General features: G+C 39.5%; 1 protein-coding gene across 1 annotated transcript in view; it reads right to left on the reverse strand.

The window, feature by feature from the left end:
- Nucleotides 1–737: 737 nt before the first annotated feature.
- GRID1 (glutamate ionotropic receptor delta type subunit 1) overlaps nt 738–20,867 on the reverse strand; it is a 481,700-nt gene continuing 461,570 nt past the window's right edge. The window contains exon 16 of the mRNA XM_058029149.1: nt 738–4,293. Coding sequence (XP_057885132.1) covers nt 3,865–4,293 — 429 coding nt within the window. The 3' untranslated portion in view covers nt 738–3,864. The remainder of the gene's footprint in view (nt 4,294–20,867) is intronic.

Below are 20,867 nucleotides of genomic sequence, written 5' to 3' on the forward strand. Positions count from 1 at the left end.
ATTGCACACATGTAGCTGTAACTCAGCAGAAAAATATTCTATCAAGTTTCAACTCTGAAATTAAAAAGCACAATTACTCTTTTTTTTCCCCATTGCAATAGGAAAACATAACATACTAAGAAATAAGAGCAATGCATTCTTCAGACTGAAAGCAGATTGCCCATGGATTGCAAGCAAATAGAAGAAACTGAGTCACATTTTTGTTAAGAAAGTAATTTCTAAACTAATGGGTTGGTAGAACAAGACAGGCTAGAAGTGCTGTGCCACAGATGTCACTTTTGTGAAAGCTCATCACCAAAAGAGCACAATAAAAGGAAGGTACATTTCATGTTCAATCACCTTTGCAGCGTAAACATTCCAGAGGAGTTGGAATATTTGGGGTCACACATTGTTCCCTATTTTAAGTACACTCAGGGAAGTTCCAGTTGAAAAACCAGAGCACAGTTTGGTCTTCAAAGTTTTCAGAAACTTCTGCAGTTTTTCTGCTTCAACTTGCCAGATATTAAAGGTGAAGGGTCAAACCTGCAGGTGGTGTAAATAAGCACAGCTCTGTGAGAGCTTTCACCTTATGCTCATTTACATCACATGGAAATTATATTTCTCACTTCTTCTGTGAGTAATTGCACATGTATATATATATATATATATGCATGTGTGTGGTGAATACATATTATATAGAAAGTGAATGCTTTGATCTGTCAAAAGGAAGATACAAATATAAAACAGGAGACAGGATATGAAAATCATACATTCTGCATTTACTTTCAAAACTGAAAGTTATGGGGAAAGAAACATTGTTTATGTTCAAGGAGAACCTGGTGATTTGCTTAAATAATCTAAAACCGAACCACTAGCACATGAAGGATTTAACAGCTTCCTGTCAGGGCTGACAGGCTCAACCTATGACTTGCTAACTTTTATATAAAGAAATAATTACTAGACAGTGAGAGATCCATTGCAGATTCCTAGTTTTGCAGTGTAGACCCTGGTGCAGCAAAGCACTCAAAACTTAAGGTTAACTTAAAGCAGCTGAGTACTCCCAAGGAGTTTGGCCAGCTCACTCACCTGCTTAAAATTAGGCACATATTTAATTTGAGACCTGTGTTTTAACTCCACCATCAATCAGCAATGCACTTCACCTGTGCATAAAGCAGGTGCACCCCACAGGGCTCACACATGCTGAAATGCTTTTCTGAAAGAGGGCTGCGTGGTTTGATTCTTCAAGATGCTGCTCATCATAAATGTAGTCCTGCCAAGCACTCAAACAGGTGAGTCACATCCTGTGCATGAGAGTAAAGGAGCTCTGACATCACTGATAAGTTAGAGCACACTTCCAAACTTTACAGCACACAGCAAGAGTAAGCCAGGAGGAGAACACTGAATACGAAGAATGCTGAAGTTTATCCCCAAAATATATTGTATTCACAATTTTTTCCACAAATGCAGGTCAGTTAAAATTACAGTGCTTTAGTCTATAATATGAAAAAGATCAAACATGAAAGCAAAGATGCCTCAGTAAAAGAGGGTTTCAAGCCCCTGCTCTGGGCTTTGCTGCAGCAAGTCAGCAGCATGTTTTGTGAGTAACAGCACAGCAGCAGCTCAGGACACCTCCAGCAGGTTTGCGTGCCACAACAGATCACACCCTTGTGGCCACTCAAGCACCTCCTTGCGCCTTTTCTGCAGCATGCTCCTCTGCTGCAGCTAGAATCTTAAACTGGTCACAAAATGAGAGATTTTTCCAACACAAATGCTTGCACTCTTTCTCCAAAGCATTTTTACAGATTTCTGTGTGTACATAGTCTTTTAGTGCAGCTATTTCTGCCATAACTAATTAGTGTTTTTATAGAAGATTTTTTTTTCCTGTGGCATAGGTTTGTTAAGACAAAAAAAAAACCAAAAAAAAAAAAAAAAACAAAACAATGTGACAAAAGAAGAAAAAAAAATACGAAGTTTTTGTGGGCTAAACCTCCAAATAGCATAAATCCAGTCAGCAAATAGTGTAATTTGTGCCAAGCTACAAAATTGCACCATCTTCATGAGAAACCAGCTTGACAATAGAAAAAATGAATTCCTCTAAGAGTACTCCTCCTGTAAGCCCATCATCAATATTCCTCATTTAAAAAGTGTTAGGCTGAGTATACTCTTCCATAAGGCTGGGTTTATGTCACAGTTTGACTTTTCCTCCCTACTGCTTCAAGTAGAAATGTAAAAATGTGGGGACTTTAATCACCCCATAAATATACGTGCTGTGTAATTATGCAAATCAAATTAGGAGCAGTGAATGGAATGTTTATTTACCCAAAAACCTGACCCAGATTGCCTGCTGACTTTCCTGGGATGTGAATGCATTTTTACCTCTGTTCAAACAGAATTTTTCACCCTAATGTAGACAGTGATTTTGCCGCACCAGGATCTACAGCCTTTTCCAAATAGCAGTGCTCTAATAAACTGAAGGAAGAAATCCAACTGCAAAGGGAAATTACAATCTAGTATTAGGGATAAATTTGAGAAGACATTAAATTATCCCAATTTTGAAAGAGAGTGATGGTCCAGGAAGAGTAGGAGGGGGAACAGGGATCCATTATGTTTGGCATTTAAATTTCAGTTTGGGAAGGAAACAATGTGTTAGATTTTTGGTTTGGTTTTTTCTTGTCATACGACATTGCACTGGTAATATTTGCATGACAAGACATTAAATAAGCTATATGCGTTGTTCTATCTTTGTCCTCTGTGTTTTACAGATTAAAAAAAAGGCTTTGTACAGCCTTTTTCTACCACAATTATAGACATGGCCATTAAAATGTTTCTCTTTACAAAATCAATGGAAAAAAAGCAGAGCTGTGCTTATAGTCTTGTCATTCAGGGATATGATTTCAACAGGGAGCATTGCATCCATTATACAAAAAATTCAGTGAAATCTTAAAGAAAGAGATGGCACCAGAGGGCACAGGCACTGCAGTGCCATTATCTCCTGCCTTTACAGTTCCTCCTTGCCTCACTCCATTGGTTCCTCCCCATTTTCAGTCATGTACACAAGAAACAAAAGAGCTGAGCAGTTCTTCTTAAAAGCTTTCCCCTTAACCTAAAACTTGTTGTTCATCAAAGCATTTATATATATAATATATACGTCATAAAATATATAATATATATTATATATATATGTATAACAAAACACAGAAAGTTAAATAAAAAGAGCCACACAGCACAGCAGACAGTAAAACCACAATCCAATAATCCTGTGCTTAAATTTAGAAACTGTGTGGAAGTGTAAATCCTTGTTAGAAGGAAAGTATTCTCTGTTTATTGTTTGTTGGATTTGAGTTATAATTCACCTTTAAAGCATTTTTTACTGCTATGCTAATACCAGCTGCTAAGTTCTCTGAGTGAATTGTCATCTTGGCTATAAAACAGGGTTCTGGGGAAAGGAGAAATCTGAGCATGGTGAATTTTTCTAGCAAGAAAGAGATAATTTTTTTGCTCTTAAAAAAACCATACCTGTAAGGGAATAAGTGTTGAAATCCATGGGAATAAAAGAAAAGTATGGCCCTCAGTCCCAGTAACAGGTCTTCTTTGGCACTTGAGAACGACCACAAGTAGTTTGCCTTTTTATTCATATAGAACAAAATTTACAAAGTCATTCATACATTTTTGTTTGTTTTTTGTTTTGTTTTTTACTTACTTCGAAAATTGGGAATATTCAAAATACACTTTTACCCCACTTCATTCTTTCATTATTTACAAGTATATACAAGAAAAACGTAAGAGTTCATTTTCTTTTTCTTTTTTTTTTTTTTTTTTTTTTTTTGTTTCTTTTAAATTTTTGTATTAAAAATCTCTGCTGGTTGTTTGTACTGTTTGTTTTCATCATATGGATGTTCCGTGCGAGGGCTCCATCGCTTCTGGGATGACTCCCCCCGGCACGGACTGGAATGACATTGGGATCGGGGTTTTCACGGGGCTCTGCCGGAATAGTCCTCCATTGGGTGACCTGTGTTTGCACTGTATGGAGGGCATGGTGGCTGAGCTGCTCAGGGGCAGCGGCAGGTTGCTGCCCGAGGCAGCTGTCAGTGTCCTGCTGGCACCATGAGTTGTCTGTTCTGGTAAAAAGGTGCTGACAGAAAGTTGCGTGTTCTGGTACTCGCGCACCGGCTCCAGGGTCTGGGCTGGCTGCATGCCCCCGATCTCCAGCGCCGAGATCTCGATGGACGCTGGGGAGATCTGCTTGTGGGCTATGTCTTCATCAATTAAACTGTTCATGCGTCTGTGCACCTGCTCCAGGTTCACTTCTTTGTCCTGGTGGGGAAGAAATCAGAGCAATCAGTCCAAACACAATCTCCAACCCCATCCGGCCCCCTTCCTTTCCTCTGTGTGACCACAGCTGCTGATCACTCATTACATCACTTGGATTTCAGCTGTGCCTGTGCAAAACCTTGAGGTCTGGCAACATCTCCAGATGAAAAACCTGCTGAAGAAAACACCAGCTCAATCTCAGCCTGCTGGAGCTCCTGATGTTGTCAATCCCATCCTCCTGGGAGGTAAATGATGGCTGGCATCAGGGACCAGCATATCCCTCACGCCCTTGGCTCACCTTGCAGAAGCTCAGAAAAAAGCCTATAGCAGGCAAACAGATGACCTGGGACTCCACATTCCACTGGGCAGCTCGGCCCTTTGTCACCACATGACAGCTCACCACTATCTCATGTATCTGCAGAGCATTTTCTAAAGAATATGTCAGTAAAAAAAACATGACTTCAGGGTAATTGCTTCATTGAAATCTGCTAGCCAGAGGTTGTGGTGATGATGAATTCCTACCCTCCCATCAGGAGGCTCTGGGTCACCTGTGTGGCACAGAATAAAACCCACTGGAGCAGCACTGAGAGAGGCCTACTCCGGGAGCCCAGGGGAGGGAACCTTGCATTTGTGTTTGAAACAGTTTCATGACAGACCATAAGCTCTCTGTCATCTTGACATGTCATCTGGAAAAGTCTATCTGTGGTCAGAGCTCAGGAAAACAGTGTTGGTCTTTAGGAAATGCATCACCATCTTCTGAGAATGCGTTTCATAAGGTTCACAGAGTGGTCTCCTCATCTGTCAGAACCACTCACTCAGCACACTTTAGCTCTTAGCTAAAGGAAACACAGCAAAAGGAGTTGTCTTTAAATCCTGAAGTAGCAAAGACCTACAGTGGGCTGTTTATCACCTCAGTACGGCATTCAAGATGCTCAAACTGGGAAGCAACAAAATTGGCAGGGTGAAGTCAACCACCTGGGATGCTGTCTGACTGAATTTTAACAGCTAGCATTGTACTGCCAATAAAAAGGTATTACATTATATAATTTCTCTACATTTCATAAAGCACAGCTATGATTGCAGTTTAGTTATTTGATGCAAGTGTAACTCACAGCAGAGTAGCAGCAAAGCATAACAGCCCAACAACCCTGGAACTGGAGAAATTCCCTGGTCCAACACAAACCTGTAATTACATTACTCACACAGCAAGGCTCCAACCTAGGGAGCAGGACTACCCAAAACTTTTGTGTTCCAGTAATCCCTGACTCCCCAAGGTCAACCTGGGCTTAAATGTTGGTTTAACACAATACCACCAGCCTGACTGATTCATAGCAAGATGCAGGCTCAGGGAATGAAGTACAAAGCGTCACTGCCACTCACTCCTTTTAATATTTCATCACTGGTGTTCAGGTGGAGCACAGAGAATTACAATCTTATTCCAGTGGTATCCTCTGCTATGCAACTTTGCTTTCCCCTGTAAATTGACAAGCCAACTCCAAAGTCCTTGATTCCAGTCAATGTCAACTACAGATTCAGTTGTAACCCTGTGATTTAACATCCCTTCTACATTACTCAAGAACCATTGAATTTGCTGATCCCTGCATGGGTTTGGAAATGAATTAGTGTTACATGATGTACAGTTCAAACCTGTGTCCTTAGCTTCGGCTAAATCCATATTGATTTCAACTGGAACACAATTGCGCCACAATTACAGGGCTGAGCTGCGTGTTACAAATTCTTTGCTAATCAGTGGAAAATGAATTCCTATTTAATTTATGTCATAAACTCACCAAAATCCCCATGAAGCTTCCAGAAACCTGGGGATATAATCTTCCGCACCAATGAAACAAATAACTTTTTAAAAATCCTGCTTTTTCAACCAAATCCTCTAATCGGATAATTTTGAGTTAGAGACAAATCAATGGATAATAAAATAAAAAATAAACTTTTTTGACATGAAGGGATCACACAACACTTGATCAGATAACCCCTGCAGCTCTATTAAGTCCTTCCTGACAACAAACACGCCTGACCTGTCAGGCCCTTCATTCAATACATTAGACAATGCACTAAGCTGATGATAACTCAGACACTCTTCCCTAAACTCTCTAGCCAGGAAACTTAAGGATGTATGGTAGTGACCAGAGGATTTCATGGATGCAATTCATCATTTCCTCAGTTCCTTTTTCTTAAAACTAAAATTGTAGACCTGGGGCAAACGTGAGATAAGTTCTTCCATTATTCCCAATGGGAGTAAGCTCAACCTCTCTGGCTGGGTTCCTTTGGAAGAGATGTCCAACCACTCACTGCTTTATTTTCCTCACCTGTTTGCCAACAAAAGCTTGCTGCAAAGTTCTGCTTGTGCACAAACTGCAGCTAGCACCACGTATTATGATGCTGAGCCTAAGGAGCTAACTCCCATTATGCAATGCCTCCTTAGGTACCCTGTACTGATTTTTTTCTAAATGATGCTGCTAGCTGGGATGTGGACTCCCAGCTGGCATTTTGGGTATCGGGGACTCAATTTCTTGTCAAATCTCCACTACAAAATAAGAAAACAAAAGAGAACTCGGGTTAGAACTGAGCAAATATTAGAACAAATATTCCTAAATGAGGCTTTGGCAAAATGCTCATGATTCATTTACATTTTTTCTGAGCTTTTGCCAAATACTAATGCCTTCTTCAGATCATTTCAAGTGAAAATATACACCAATGTTTTATTTATATTTTAATTTTTTTATTGCAAGTACATCCTAAGTGTATTCATCTTGCTTTGCTAGTGGAACAAGTATGAGACTTGGATAAAGCCAATCCAGAGGGAAAGGTAAGGTTTCAATAATTGCAACAAGCAGTCATTAATTGTTTGCAGAGAGAAAATAAATTTGTGAATGAAGCAGGATCTTCATTTGGAGCATCTGGGCACAGAAGGTCATAAAATTCAAAGCATGAATTAATCTTGATTAATTGAATTAATATTTAGCTGAGCCCTTTTAGATGTAAACATGAAGAGCCACAGCTTGGATGCTTTTAATACACATCTCTGGGTCCAGACCATAGGGATCATTAAGGAACATTCCACATCTTTTGGGATGTTCCCCTCTCCTGGCCTGACAGGCCTTTTCTTCCTCAGCATTCCTCAGGAAATAGTGGTTTTGAAGTTGCTTATGTTTCACAATACAAACTCATGTTTCACTGTGCTAAAAATTTCATTCTCAATAAAGATTAAAACCAGTTCCTGCACACAGACACCCCATTCCATCTACACCAGAACACTTTGTGAAGTACATAGAGAAGGAAATACTTGGGATCTCTTTAAGAGGTAGGGGTGATGATTTCACTTGCCTACTTCTCTTTCTTCAGCATTAAGGACAACTTGCTGGCCTTATTAAGATCAAAGAAAAGTTTATAAAGGCTTTCAACAGAACAGGAATTCACATTATTCCCTCTTTTCCTTGTCAAAATAAAATGTTTGCAAAGGTTATGGAAAACAACTTGTCTCTGAGGAATTATAAAATCACATTTTTAAAGGTTCTTTCCTTTTTCTTTGTCTTATTAGAAAAGAGCAGCTAAATAACTAAATGTCAAGGTTTGTATGAGACTATCTTAATGGTGAATGAATGATTCTTCAAATCCTTTTAAAAAACCCAAGATTAAATTCAGAAACCCTTGAAAAGATTAGTTTGTCATTGCACACCATAAAACTGCTTTGAATCCAAGATTTCCAGAAGCAGAGGTTTCAGGATAGCATTATGTGACAAGCCAACCTTTCAGACTCTGTAAATTCTGTAAACCTAATCTTTTTTTTCCTTTTATTTTTCTTCTGGGAAATTCAGTAACATGGCATATGTTACTGAAAACTAACAGGCTAAATGAAGAAAGGTTTAAATGGCAATAAAGCCAGAAAAAGAAATCTTAAAAGTTATTATGTTTTATCCATTGTCAGCTCCATGTTCTCCTTTATTTTTAGTTCTGTGCTTCTCGTTAAATATCAGTAATTTGTAAAAAAAATTATTTTTTGCACTTAATATATAAAATTTAGTTAATATTATAAATATGTCACATCTCAGACATTTCATGCCAATTCAACTTCACTTCTCATCTATGGCTGTGTTGGACACAAGTATATGCTTGTGTTGCCAGGAAAAGATAAAATAGTTTTCCTTTGCTGTCTTCATAATTCTATTTTCAATATTAATGTTGTACTCCAAATAGATCAGTTGAAGAAACTAATCAGTGAAGAAAAGAAACGTGTAAGGAAAATTAATTATACACCCAGGCTTATCCTCTGCAGCTTAAGGAAAACAGCAAAACAACCATTGCTCCTGGTCAGGAAATTCTGTTAGGCCTAAATACCAAGTGAAATGTTAACATCCCCCAGTGAGTTTGAGTTCTGGAAGGGCCTTAGAGGGGCAGGTTTTTGATATGTCCCAAGCACTTGATCATGAGCAACAGGTTCAGTGGCCTGTGACTGACAGCAGGAGCACACCCTGGCTTGGAGTGATCTGGAGGATGCTCACCAGAATTGCCTGGGAATGACTGAACCTGCATGGTCACACCTGCAAGAAACTGACTCCCTTTCAGGACTAACCAGGTCTGCCCTTTTCACACCGAGTGGAATTATGACAAGATAATGCAGACACCATCATTTACAGAGTAATCAATATGTTTTTTTTCCTAGCTTATTTTCTGTGACTCTTGACAGGTGGTTCTAATAAAGCCTGTGAGCAGTCATACTGAAAGAATATGGTACCAATTGGGAGCTTTGGAGTCAGTTAATGTGATCAAATTCAAGGGTGTTGGAATGGAGCTACTGGCTGATGTTTTTGAGAAACTGCCTACATCCCTCTAAATACAATTAATTAAAAGTTAATACTGCTTAGCTTACTGGCTTGCAACACTTGGAATCTTCCAAGGGAAAATTTTTTGAGAAAAATATTTTAATTAAAGACACCATTGTGTTGTCTGGTTTTTTACTTGTAATTTCTGTGAGTTTATCACAGAGTTCTAGAAAAGCCACTTCAAGACATAAAAATGCTACACAATGATGAAGCAGTTCCATCAAGGCAAAAAAAGGAAGACAAATGCCCCAATAGGAAAGTCTAATATCTGCAGAAATGTGATGCTAAAACTATGCCAAAACTGTGATAAGTTCCATCAACATCCAACACATGCAAATAAAAGCACACTAGACTGGAGAAGAAAAAGATTGATGGCCCTGACCCCAGAAGGACTAAAATTTCAGAAACATAGCCAATATGGGCAGACAGGCTAAACAGGGAGGGAATAACTTGCATATGTCAATACCTCCCAGTCAGGTGCTGGTAACTGTGCCAAGAATTAAAAGCCTGTTAAAGCAGTTAATAAGACTCAGGAGATATGCAGAAAACAAAGCTTTTAAGGTAATATAGCCTTAATCATCAATCAGGGCACGTTTCTGCTTTGGTTTTTTGTTTCCTGTCCTGGGTGACAACATGAAGGATTACCTTTTGATGAGAGAAAGAAACCAAGACACAAATGCTAATATTAGCTTTTCATTCTGTGCAAGAGCTATTTTTAAAAAATTAGGTAATTTTGTGAGTAGGGCTGGGTTTCAAAATTTGAGACAAACTCCAGTGCCAGACAAACACTTCCTCTTCTGTCCCTGACCAGGAAACATGCTGGTCTCTCTCCCACCCATATACAACTCCTCCTGACTCATACATGTGTGCTCATAATGGCAGGTGTCTGTCAGAGGCCATGAGACACAGGTGCTGGAAGGCACACCTGTACCCAGTTAGAAAGGAACACTCAGGCACTTCCAGGCACAGCCAGACATACTGCAAAACTGAAAAAGCAGGCAGAGAAAAAAACTGAAACAGCACTTTCCATGCTCAGGTACCCACAGACTATTTTCTTCTTACTCAGCATCAAACCCCACAGCTCCACCCAGCAACCAGCTTCAGTCTGTGGGGTTTCAGACATCGTGGACTCAAATATTTACCTTGTTAAAGAGAAATAAAGCAGCAGCAGCTCTGCATGTGTACAATTGGTTAGGATTATTTTGAAATCCTGTATTCACCCAGTGCCATTATCATTACTTTCAGTAACAGCTCCTGCATATGCAAAGCTGTAATTTTAATTTATTCCAGGAGGCTCTGACAGATTGGCAAAACCAGGCATAATTGGCTTGCTCAAGAAGAAAAAGCAGTGATGATATATGGACTAGATGTGCTGCAAAACAATGGCAATACAGTATGGTGTTACATTAATACCAACAGCCCCTTTTGAGCAAGACTCACTGTGTGACACTCATTATTCCGGAGATTCCGCAGCCGACAATGCAGTGAAATGCAGGGAGACGTGCACACAGATGCAGTGGTGATGGATGTCTGCTGACATTAATTTAACACAGGCAGCTCACCCAGTCATCAGCACTTAATGCTACATAAAATTTGTTGAGTGTTTCTGAGTGTACTCTGCTCAAAGCTGGTTTGACCATCACAGAATCTTATTGGAAATATGCAGGGATGCACCTCAAGAGTCTACTTGAAAACCTGCTCTTAGAAATAGGCCCAATCCTGCATCAAGCTTCTGCTCTTACAAGTGGAAGCTCTACCATGTATTCTAAATTAGCAATTAGCTAAATTATCGTCCATAAACCAGCTGTTAGAAGAAGGCACTGAGACTGACATCAGAGGAGGTCCAGTTGGCTGTTACCTAATTGAAAGAATAAAAGAAAGTTCTGCAGTATGTTAATTTCATTAAATGTAGAATCATCTGCAAAAAAACAAAACTTCATAAAAATTATGTACAAGAGGACACCTTATTCACTAAGTGATGCTCTTCTTCACCAGAGAGCAGAAATTCCTTTATGAAGAGACAGTAACACTCTTTTTCCTCTTAAGTAAACCTGAAAAAAAGTGAGATATTACAAAATCCTGCAAAGTTGATGTTAATGTGACAGAAAATTGTTTCAAATACATCATTTCCAGCTATCCTCAGCCAGAAAAGAGGTATAAATAAATTATTACCAAAAAACCTAGTCACCAAACAAGTAACAGTGACTGGCTACAGAAGTGGTAGCAAGAACATTTACGAAGCAGTTCACATCTTCCCACAGTCCCATTGCACACCTTACCCAGGTTGGATTTATCTAAGCTGAAATCACATCTAAGCAGAGGTCTAATTCTGACGTGTCCCACAGGTCTTGCCTATGAGCCTTGCCAGGAATACCCCAGAGAGCAATCTCCCCAGCAGGCCAGTGAAGCTGACCATGCACACCACTTTGAACCAGCCAAACCTCTTTCTTTGTCTTATTTATCCTCTTGAAGTGCATCCCTGTCTCTGTGAATAAATACCCAGGACAGTCCTGATGGGGAAGATCAGGTTGCCCCACAGTGTCTTGCAATGATCTGCTCCCACATTCACCACCATCCATTAACTAAGTGCAATCACAGAGAGAACAGTCTAGACCTCACAACAGACCCAAACCTGCCAGGAAAGAGCCTGTGATAGCATTTTCATTTGTTACTCAATATGAAAGGGGACATCCAGCCTCATGCTGAGATATTCAAGTTTAAAATCCTTACCAACCTTGGTTCACCAGCTGGTAACACAACGACAACGAGAATGAGTGAGTGGTTCACATGGTACAGATGTTTCCACAGTTTTCATGATGTTAAAAATTAACAGGACAATAAGAGAATGCAAAGAAACATTTCTCAACACAAGCAGCAAAATGCAGTACAGAATGAGTGCTAGTTGGTGAGCATGCCAATGTCTCTGCAAAGGAACTTGGGAGAAAGGAGAACTTGCAACCGGAGAAACCTCTACTGTGTACACACTACAGACTGCAGCTACAGGCATTTCCAACAACACAGAGGTTGGGATCAAGGGGAGTGACAGGGGAAGGTAAAGATGTGGAGGAAACTAACAGGGATTCATCTGTGCAGGCATTTTCAACAAGAAACCAATCATCTGTATGTTCATTAGAAATTCTCACCATGCTTCTGAGGCCCAGCCTCACATCATTGGCCATCTCCAGATAGAAAGGGAAAGGAAGATGTGGGGAGAAAAAAAAGAAGGATCAAAATAGTGAGGCTAATAATGTAATTAATATTTCACTCTTTTCAGCAAACATGTACTCATCATTTCTTATACGTCTGGTCTGAAACAGCATTGCAACAAAAGAGGATGGCCCTCAAAAGGGTGGTGTTTTCAGAATTTGACATCATCTAAAATTACACTGTGATGTGACAGATTACTCTTTTACAAAGTAAAAATTAAATTAATGATGCTTCTATTCCAAAAATTCACTAAAAATTAATGATTTCTTTACATTGCTTAACACATTTTTTTTAAACCTAAAATATAATCTAGTCCATAAGGAATGCAATTTCTCACTAGTGAGCCCAAAGCAAAGCACTGCTATCCTTTAGCAGACTGAATTACTCTACGGGAGCATCAGGAGTAACAGATTGCTCCACACCCTCGTTCTTCACCATTCCTGTCTAGTCACATGCAAATCTCAAAAGTTTTCATTTTTTTCCTAATATGCCAGGAGGAGAAGAGAGAGTTGGCACAGGAGACAAAGAATTGCTTCTACAACCTGTTTGATGCCCAGGGTTAGCTGATTTACAAAGCCTCTCATCTCCACTCCAGCTATATGAAAGGCTTACAAAATCCTTACTCCTGACTATTAGCCACAATTTTTGCAATTAAAAACCAAATTTTGAAAAGGTTTCTGTGCCTCTATTCAGGGCTGTATTTTGGAAACTGCCCAAGCTTTTATTTTGACATATTTTGACAAGACATGACTAGCCAAATTATTAAAATAGCTCAGCATAATAAAAGTCTGGTCACCAGTTTCCCAAAAGATAATGCTTGCATATTTAATAATTCTGAAGAAACAGTGCTTGTTGAGTGAGTTTTTGTAGCTCTTTCTTATACATGTGCCTATAAATAAGGGTCTGGACTTATGGAAGATCATAACCAAGCCATTGGTTATTTTAAAAAAATATTTTCCACAGTATTGGTATCTGCGATACCTTAATATTTCATTAACATTGATTACAGATTATTTCAGGTATTATAAAATTATTTAAATTCAATTGATAAATAGGTTTATAAATTGCATGTTAATATCATTGCACAGTAAGGTCAATCTTCACCAAATAACCTCAATGCACATATTATTCCCCGTCTTCAGGTGCTTCAAAGCAACAGAAGTTTGACCCTATGCCACTAAAAGGAATGGAAATGTTTTGGTGCTCTGGGTGAGATTAGAATTCACCTCTTATTTAATTTATGTACATGCTTAAATGCTTAGTCAGATCAACACCTAAGGCATTTTACAAACCACAAAAATGCAAAAGAAATTTGAGAAAAAGTCAGATTTTATGCTTTTTATTATTTTAAACTTTTACTGATTTTGTTATTTTACACCCCCTTCAAAAAGTCAACTTTAAAATACTGCCATAGGCTGAGATAAGACATACAAAAATTAGCTGTGTAAACATTGTGTGAAGAATCTAAAAGAATCTGACACATTAAGGCTCCAATTCAGTAAAATACATAAGCTCATGCCAAGCTCATGAGTAGCCACAGAAGTTCTCTGGGATAGGCAATGTAATGCAAATTAAGCAAGTACTTACACTCATCACCAAACTGAAACTTTAGACAGGTTATTTCTTTTTGATTCCCCTGCATGGCAACACTCATTTTTTAAGCTTATTTATGTTGAATAATTTTCTTCCCCCCTAAGGTTCATGCCAGGTAAATTCAGATTATATCCCTAAGGATCCCATTAGCAGGGTTTTCTCACACACCAGAGAAAAATTAAACCAAACACAAAAATCCCTCCCTTGCAGGTAGGGAAATATGCTGGTACAAAACTCAATTGTTTCACCACTGCTTTGGGTAGCAGAAGCCTGGGCCCAGTGCCATAAATCACAGGGATGATATGTCACTGTTAAACCCATTACAGCCTTGACCAAAATCTATGGTGATCAATAGCAGGGGTTGGGTGATTTCATTGGATTCTGGATGTGCACCCTGCCTGGAATTACAGAATATCTGCTTCACTACAGGCACTCCAAAGAGAAAATCTTGTTTCTTCAGTCCCATAAAAAGCCAGCATTGAGATAGTTAAGATGCCCTTCCAGCTATTACCAGCCTCTGTACAAACTAATTTATATATTATATAGGCCTCTTTTTTTTTTTTTTTTTGACTGGTTCTTCCAGCTTATACTTTATCATCAAGCAACAGTAAACTTTGCATTCTGGGTTGACTGGCTCCTAACACCGCTTTGCTGATTTAAAAATGCGACTTAAATGAAGTTCCACAGCTTATTACATTCAAAGCTGGTTTGAAACTGAATTTCTAGATGGCATTAAAATGCATTATTTTGCCAATGTTTGCATGATTTATTTTCCCCAAACAAACCTTTATTTATTCTTAGAAAAGTAGAATACAATACAGCAGTACAAACAAATGATAATTTATATGCAACTGAGCAAAAAATGTACAAAGATTTCAGACATGTCATTAAAATACAGAAAAAAATAATTTAAAATAAAAACAAGATAAAATATAGAGAACATGCAATGAAGGGAAAATAAAACATTGGGTTGATGATCTCGTGTTTCCTTTCACTCTCAAAAGGAATCATCCTGGCACAAATCAAATTATCACATAAAAAGATAACACCACAAAGGAGACAAGGTAAATGAAGCAACAAGGAAAAAGACAAGGAAAGTGAAAATAATGGTGAAAGCAAGAGACTCTTTAATAATCAAAACCAACACTGCTGACACCGTGCTGAAGATACAGAAGCCTCAATTGCCATGAAATAGTATCTGGCTGGAGAACTAAAGTGAGATGAACAAAATACAAATCACAATTTTTAGCAGTGACAAATTTGGATCCATTGGACTCATGGCTGCCAGATCCTATTTCCATTTGTAAGGTACACTGGGATTTCCTGCTCTTCTAATACCAGAAGAGAGCCTTAGTGGGTAACTTTCATGACTGCTAAACCTGGAAGAATGGATTTCTGAGGTAGGCTGGGATTTGCACATCAGTGGACATGGAAAAAAGGGAGTTTAAGGCAGGTCACAAGAGGCTGCCCTGGCCAGAGATAGAGGGTTTTTTTCTTTCACCCTGTGCACTACCAAAATACTCGTGACAATTTTTAGAATAATTTTGCTACCTCTCACTATCTCATAGAGCTTGCAGTGTCTAGACTTTTTAAGATTCAAGACATTATTAAGCTTGGAGTAACAGGAAATAGGAATTATAAGGTGCTGTTACTAGTACACAAGACTGTTTCCACTCTGAACAGTACCTGAGATGCTGCTTCCTTTTAATAATTTAAAAATAAAGAAGACGGAAAAGTGAAAAGTCTATTGAATAAAATTATTTTGTAGAAGCATGAGAAAGGAAAGAAACCACAAACTAAGCTGTGATTGTTAATGAATTATAAATTTGACACAAGTTATGAGACAATGACTAGAAGCAACTCAGGAGGTGGAAAACTATGCTATGCTTTAACCAATAAAACCCCCAAGTCTTCTTGCACTAGAGATTCCCAAACACACTGGGTCCAGTTTCTGAAACACTCACATTGCTAGGAATAGCACACTTAGTTTGGAAAAACAGATTTTTGATTAATCATATTTATTATCTGTGAAAAGAAAGAATCAAACTAATAATTTACTGGGGTCATTCCCACATTGTCAAATATAAGTGAATCAATATCACCTCTTATGAGAGATGCAACAAGTGCCTGATACCAGACAACAAAAAATCGTTCTGCGCAAGTGGTTAACTTTGTTTAACATGGGGTTGCCTGTTAATTTTTTAGTGAATAGCCCCATGAAAAATATGGGAATTAAACTTTCTTTCCATTAATAGTAGGATATTTTGTCTTTGCATATAATTTCCCATTGTTTTGTAGCGTATGGATGAACAAGGAATGCTTTCTTCATAGCTCTGATGAGATCTGAGAAGTAATAATCTTCAGAGAGTAGCACATCACACAAAGACACAGCTGATAAAGCACAGAGGGTGCTGGGGAGCCCATTGCAGGAAGCAGCCACGCTGGATCATAATGACAACAAAGATGTGAAAACTGCCTTTCATTCCTTCAAAGGGGATAAAAGATACCAACAATCTGATGATGTGGCAAAGCCCTTGGCTGTTAAATGATCCAAATTACATTCTGGCTTACTGATATTGTGAAATAAGTGCATAGGACTCACACAAAAGTTAAAGAAATGCAGAGGCAATTGTCAAAAGTTAACATTTATATGGTACCAGTTTTAATAACTTTATCTGATTGCCCAGTCATTTAAAAGGGATGTAAAAGTGACTGAACAAAGACTCCAGAATAAATATTAATTTTTCACAACTCCCTAATTTTCTGAAGCTTATCAAAGTCAAAAGATTAGGTATCAGTATTTCAGGCTGAGTAGCAGCTGTGTAAGTTCAAGATTTTAACACACAGAGATAGATGTATGAGCTGGCTAAATTTCACTGTGGGTATTTGATGGCTGGGTACCAACAATGAGTAGAGGGTGATTATAAATTCCAGAATATCTTTTTGGAAAAATATGATCTAGTGCAAGATTTTTCTGAGTTAGAAAGTAATAAGGCAATTTTAACATTACCAGATATTTTCCAGCTTGAAGAGATTGCAAACTGGAGCCCTAATAAAAGAATGTGGCGTGGTGTTGCAGCAGTACATTTTTTCCTGATGCTGGAGCTAATCTTTCTTTTGTTAATCTGATCTGATAAGGATTGAATAGGGATAACATTAAGATTTGTACAGCACAACTCATTAGAAACATTTTTACAAATCTCCTTCAAATAGAATAAAAATATCTTGTAGCAACATCCTGAAAAAGATCAACCCAGCCTTTGCTCCTGTAGCAAGAAATTTCACTATTCCTTGAAAGATACAATTGTGAACCAGTGGCAACATGGAAAAATAAAGGTAATTTATCTTTCCTGGAGGTTTGTCTTAATGAATTGATATAGTGTATAGGGACATTACTATTTTTACATTTTTGTGAAGTTTAATTACTTCATATGTGAAAAATGTAAAAAAAATATTCTAGTTGGAAGCAGTGTGACCTTGACACAACTCTTCCTATGAAGCACATAAATGTAGATCAGGTTACTATCAAGATCCAAGTTATGTTGTCTGGTTTCAAAAGACAGGCTTCTGTTTGTCTCATAGTTAATACTACATCCTGCGCACTCAGTGTAATTAAGAGCTGTGATTTACACCATGCAGACATCTGAGTCCTTGGACATCAATGTATTGGTTCAGCCTAACCTCCACAAAAGCCTAAAGAATACAAAGTGGAAAAAGAAAAGACAACAAACTGGCAAAAAACATCACCTTAATGTCAGCTGGAAATGTTTCTCCGATGACAAGGAAGGCAATGCTCATTTTTTTAGCCACAGACTTCACTGACCCCCAACATAAAAAAAAAAACAGTCTCTAAAAAATGCTTTTTCTCTCTCTCCAGCAAGCTGCACACAACTCTGCCATAAATCTGCTGTAGTAGTTGTACATTCATAGTCCCAACATTTCTTTTTTGTGGAGTTGGCAACTGACATGATATAACCAACCAGGTGGGTCATGCCAAAGTGAGAATGCTACACAAGGGCTTCACAAGCCAAAACAACTCCTTGCTCAATTCTGGTTCCAGTATAATTTTTTTCCAAGGGATTTATAAAGCTCCCAACAGGGTGAGGGTCACAGAAGCCAAATGTTGCCACCTTCTCTTTGCCTCATTGGCAATATCCAAGTCTAATCTCAGACTGCCAAGAAAATCAGCCTTCTCTGTGACCCTCCACAAGCTCTGCTTCACAGAAGAAAGTAGCTGGGACACATCCCAGTTCCCACAATTTTTATGTGATATCACAACACTTGTGTTTTGCCAAAGCCTTCCCAAAAGCAGAAGAAAATCAGCAGCATGATTTGAGTTTGCAGCTCTTACCGAACTAATGACTTGGCTGGAGTACCAGACGCAGCTAAGAGGCAGATTTTAATGTTCAGTGTATGCTACTCATGCTGTAGCTCTGCCATTATAGCTCTTGCTGTAGAAATGCTGCTCAACACACAGTGCTAGAAATGAGCTATGCTGAACACACTCCTCCTGGAGATCAAACTCTCCTTGTGCTTTTTGTTCCCTATGCCAGGCTCCTGCCTCAAGCAGAGCAGTGCCCAGGACTCCACACCCCCCCCCAGCCCTGGTTCCTGTCCTTACCATAGTTTTGAAACCTGGTTCTTTTAAACACATCAAAACCCTTCAACCTATATTCACCACCTCTTTTGAAACTTGGTTTCCTACCTAAATTGCAGTAGCCATCAGATGTCCCATCTCAATCCATCCTCACTGGTAGTACATAAATGAAATATGTCAGGCCACTAATCTACCAGGAAACACAGCTACATTTGTTTGCTAGTTCAGTTTGCTAGTTTAGCTGAATGAATGTTGTGGTCACTGTGACAAGAGCCCCAACCCTTGGTGTGCAGTAGGGCTGGAGCAATGTGGCCATTGGCCTAGGCAGAGGGTTCCCGAGGATCCTGCCTGTCCTGGCTCTGGGCAGTTGTCACCCTTCCCTCTGGCTGCTCTGATGACCCAAAGGTGCCTCTAGCTGCCTGCCTGGCCTTGCAGCCGGCTGTCCCTTGGATGGGACCCCTCATTCCAGCCCACCTTGCCTGGCACACCCTCCATACACCTTCCTCCAGCCAGCCCTGTGCCCTCTCACCTCCTCGTTCAGCCTTCACACCTGCTGTGCCAGGGCTCCTGCTGACTCTGCTCCCCCTCTCCTGACAGCCTCCCCATCACTGATCTTGCTGGAACCTGCCCATGCTCTGTTTAATTTGCCTCTAACCCAGCCTAGTTGTGCTCCAAGGGCAGCCCAGCCCCACAGACAGCAATCTCCCCAAGCACAGCTCTACCATAGAAGTAACTTCAGTTTACTTTAAAACAGAGAAGGTTAAAAGTATTCTATGTTTGACAAACAAACTGCCAAAGAGCACTACACATGTACAAGAGTAACCTTCATCAAGAACACATTGGAGGGAAAGGGAAGGAGAAGGATGGGAAAGGGAGAAAAGCTGGGATCGGGTAGGCATAGATATGCAATAATCCTTCTTAGAGGTATTAAAAAAGAAAGAAAAGGGATGGGTGAAAAAAAGAATATATTTAAATTTGAGAAGACAGATTCTTTTCCAGCAATGGAAACTGAGCATTCAAAACTCCTTGCAATAAAAAAAACTATTTTTTTTCACCTTAGATATATGAAACTGCCTTTAAATCATATTCTCACCTCACTCTACAAAGGCAATTCCCTGAGTGTAGAGAGGAGAACACACCACACAGGATGGCCAGATAAGTGCTTGTGCCCACAGCACGAGGACACTTTGGGAAGCATCCCTGCCTGTGCCCTGCAGGATTTCACAGTGTGCAGTGAAACACTGCTGGGCTTTAGGCCTTCACAACACTGGCAAGGGGGCACCTTTGGAGTTACAGCAGGAGCAACTTCTACAAGGCAGCAGGGCAAAATCAGAGCACATGGAACTGCTTGTGTTGGAAGGGACCCAACTCCAACCCCTCTGCCAAGGGCAGGGACACCATCCACTAGACCATGTTGCCAATTTGCCAAACTTGCTTACAGGTGACAGGTATGTCAGTTAGTCTGCTGCTCCTGCAACTTGAAAAAGAGAGATTAGAATTGGTGGGCTATGTAATGTTTTCCAGCTGCAGTGTAGCTCACTGTTATTATTAGCTTGTAAAAAACATCTGTTCCAAGATGAAAGCACCTACAAATGCCTCAAGTGTCTCCAAAATGGCAAGAGGTTAGTTTGTTAAACATTTAAACTAGGTAAACAAATACAGGCTTCATGCAAGACAGATCTGAGAATAGACTGATTATTCTATCTTAGCATTGCTAACTTCTTCTGGCTGCTGTGCATGGAAACTTCAAACCCAAGAACTTCTCAGGTATAATTTCCTAGATAAAACATGTTATATGAAGGTCAGCTTCCTCAGAGGCTCCTACTTTTAGAATTAAAACTGACTTCAAAAGAAAGGAAGCATTTAAACAGTGTCATGGCAATATGGCTTATTCAATTATTAACTAGCTGATTTATTTTTAATTGCTTGTGTACCTCTTCAAACTCAGCCTAGGTCAGCCATGAAGGAGAGCAGCTACCAGACGTCTGGCAGCTGCAGAGCCTGCACAGGATGGACTCAGATCTCCCAGCCGATGGATGGGGCTCAGGTCAGAGAAAACATCACCACAGAAGGCACAGCTGGGTGCCTGTGACTGGCCTCCCCGTCACTCACAGCAGAGTGGCCGAGGGCGTGTTTCTGAACCACTCTCTTACCCCTAAAGGTGGTCTCTCCAGGTCAGGGCTGAGGCACATTGGTGGGGCAATGAGGGGAAGTTTGCACTGCTGCTGCCCATGCTGTATCTGCTCTACAAATAAATAGAGGACTTTAGTCTCCAGGGCTGTCAGTTTGGCACCTTCCATGTGCACAAAAGACACTTTTGTTTGTTTGTTTTTATTTTCTTA

Source organism: Melospiza georgiana, chromosome 8 (assembly GCF_028018845.1).
Source record: "Melospiza georgiana isolate bMelGeo1 chromosome 8, bMelGeo1.pri, whole genome shotgun sequence".
NCBI lineage: Eukaryota > Metazoa > Chordata > Aves > Passeriformes > Passerellidae > Melospiza > Melospiza georgiana.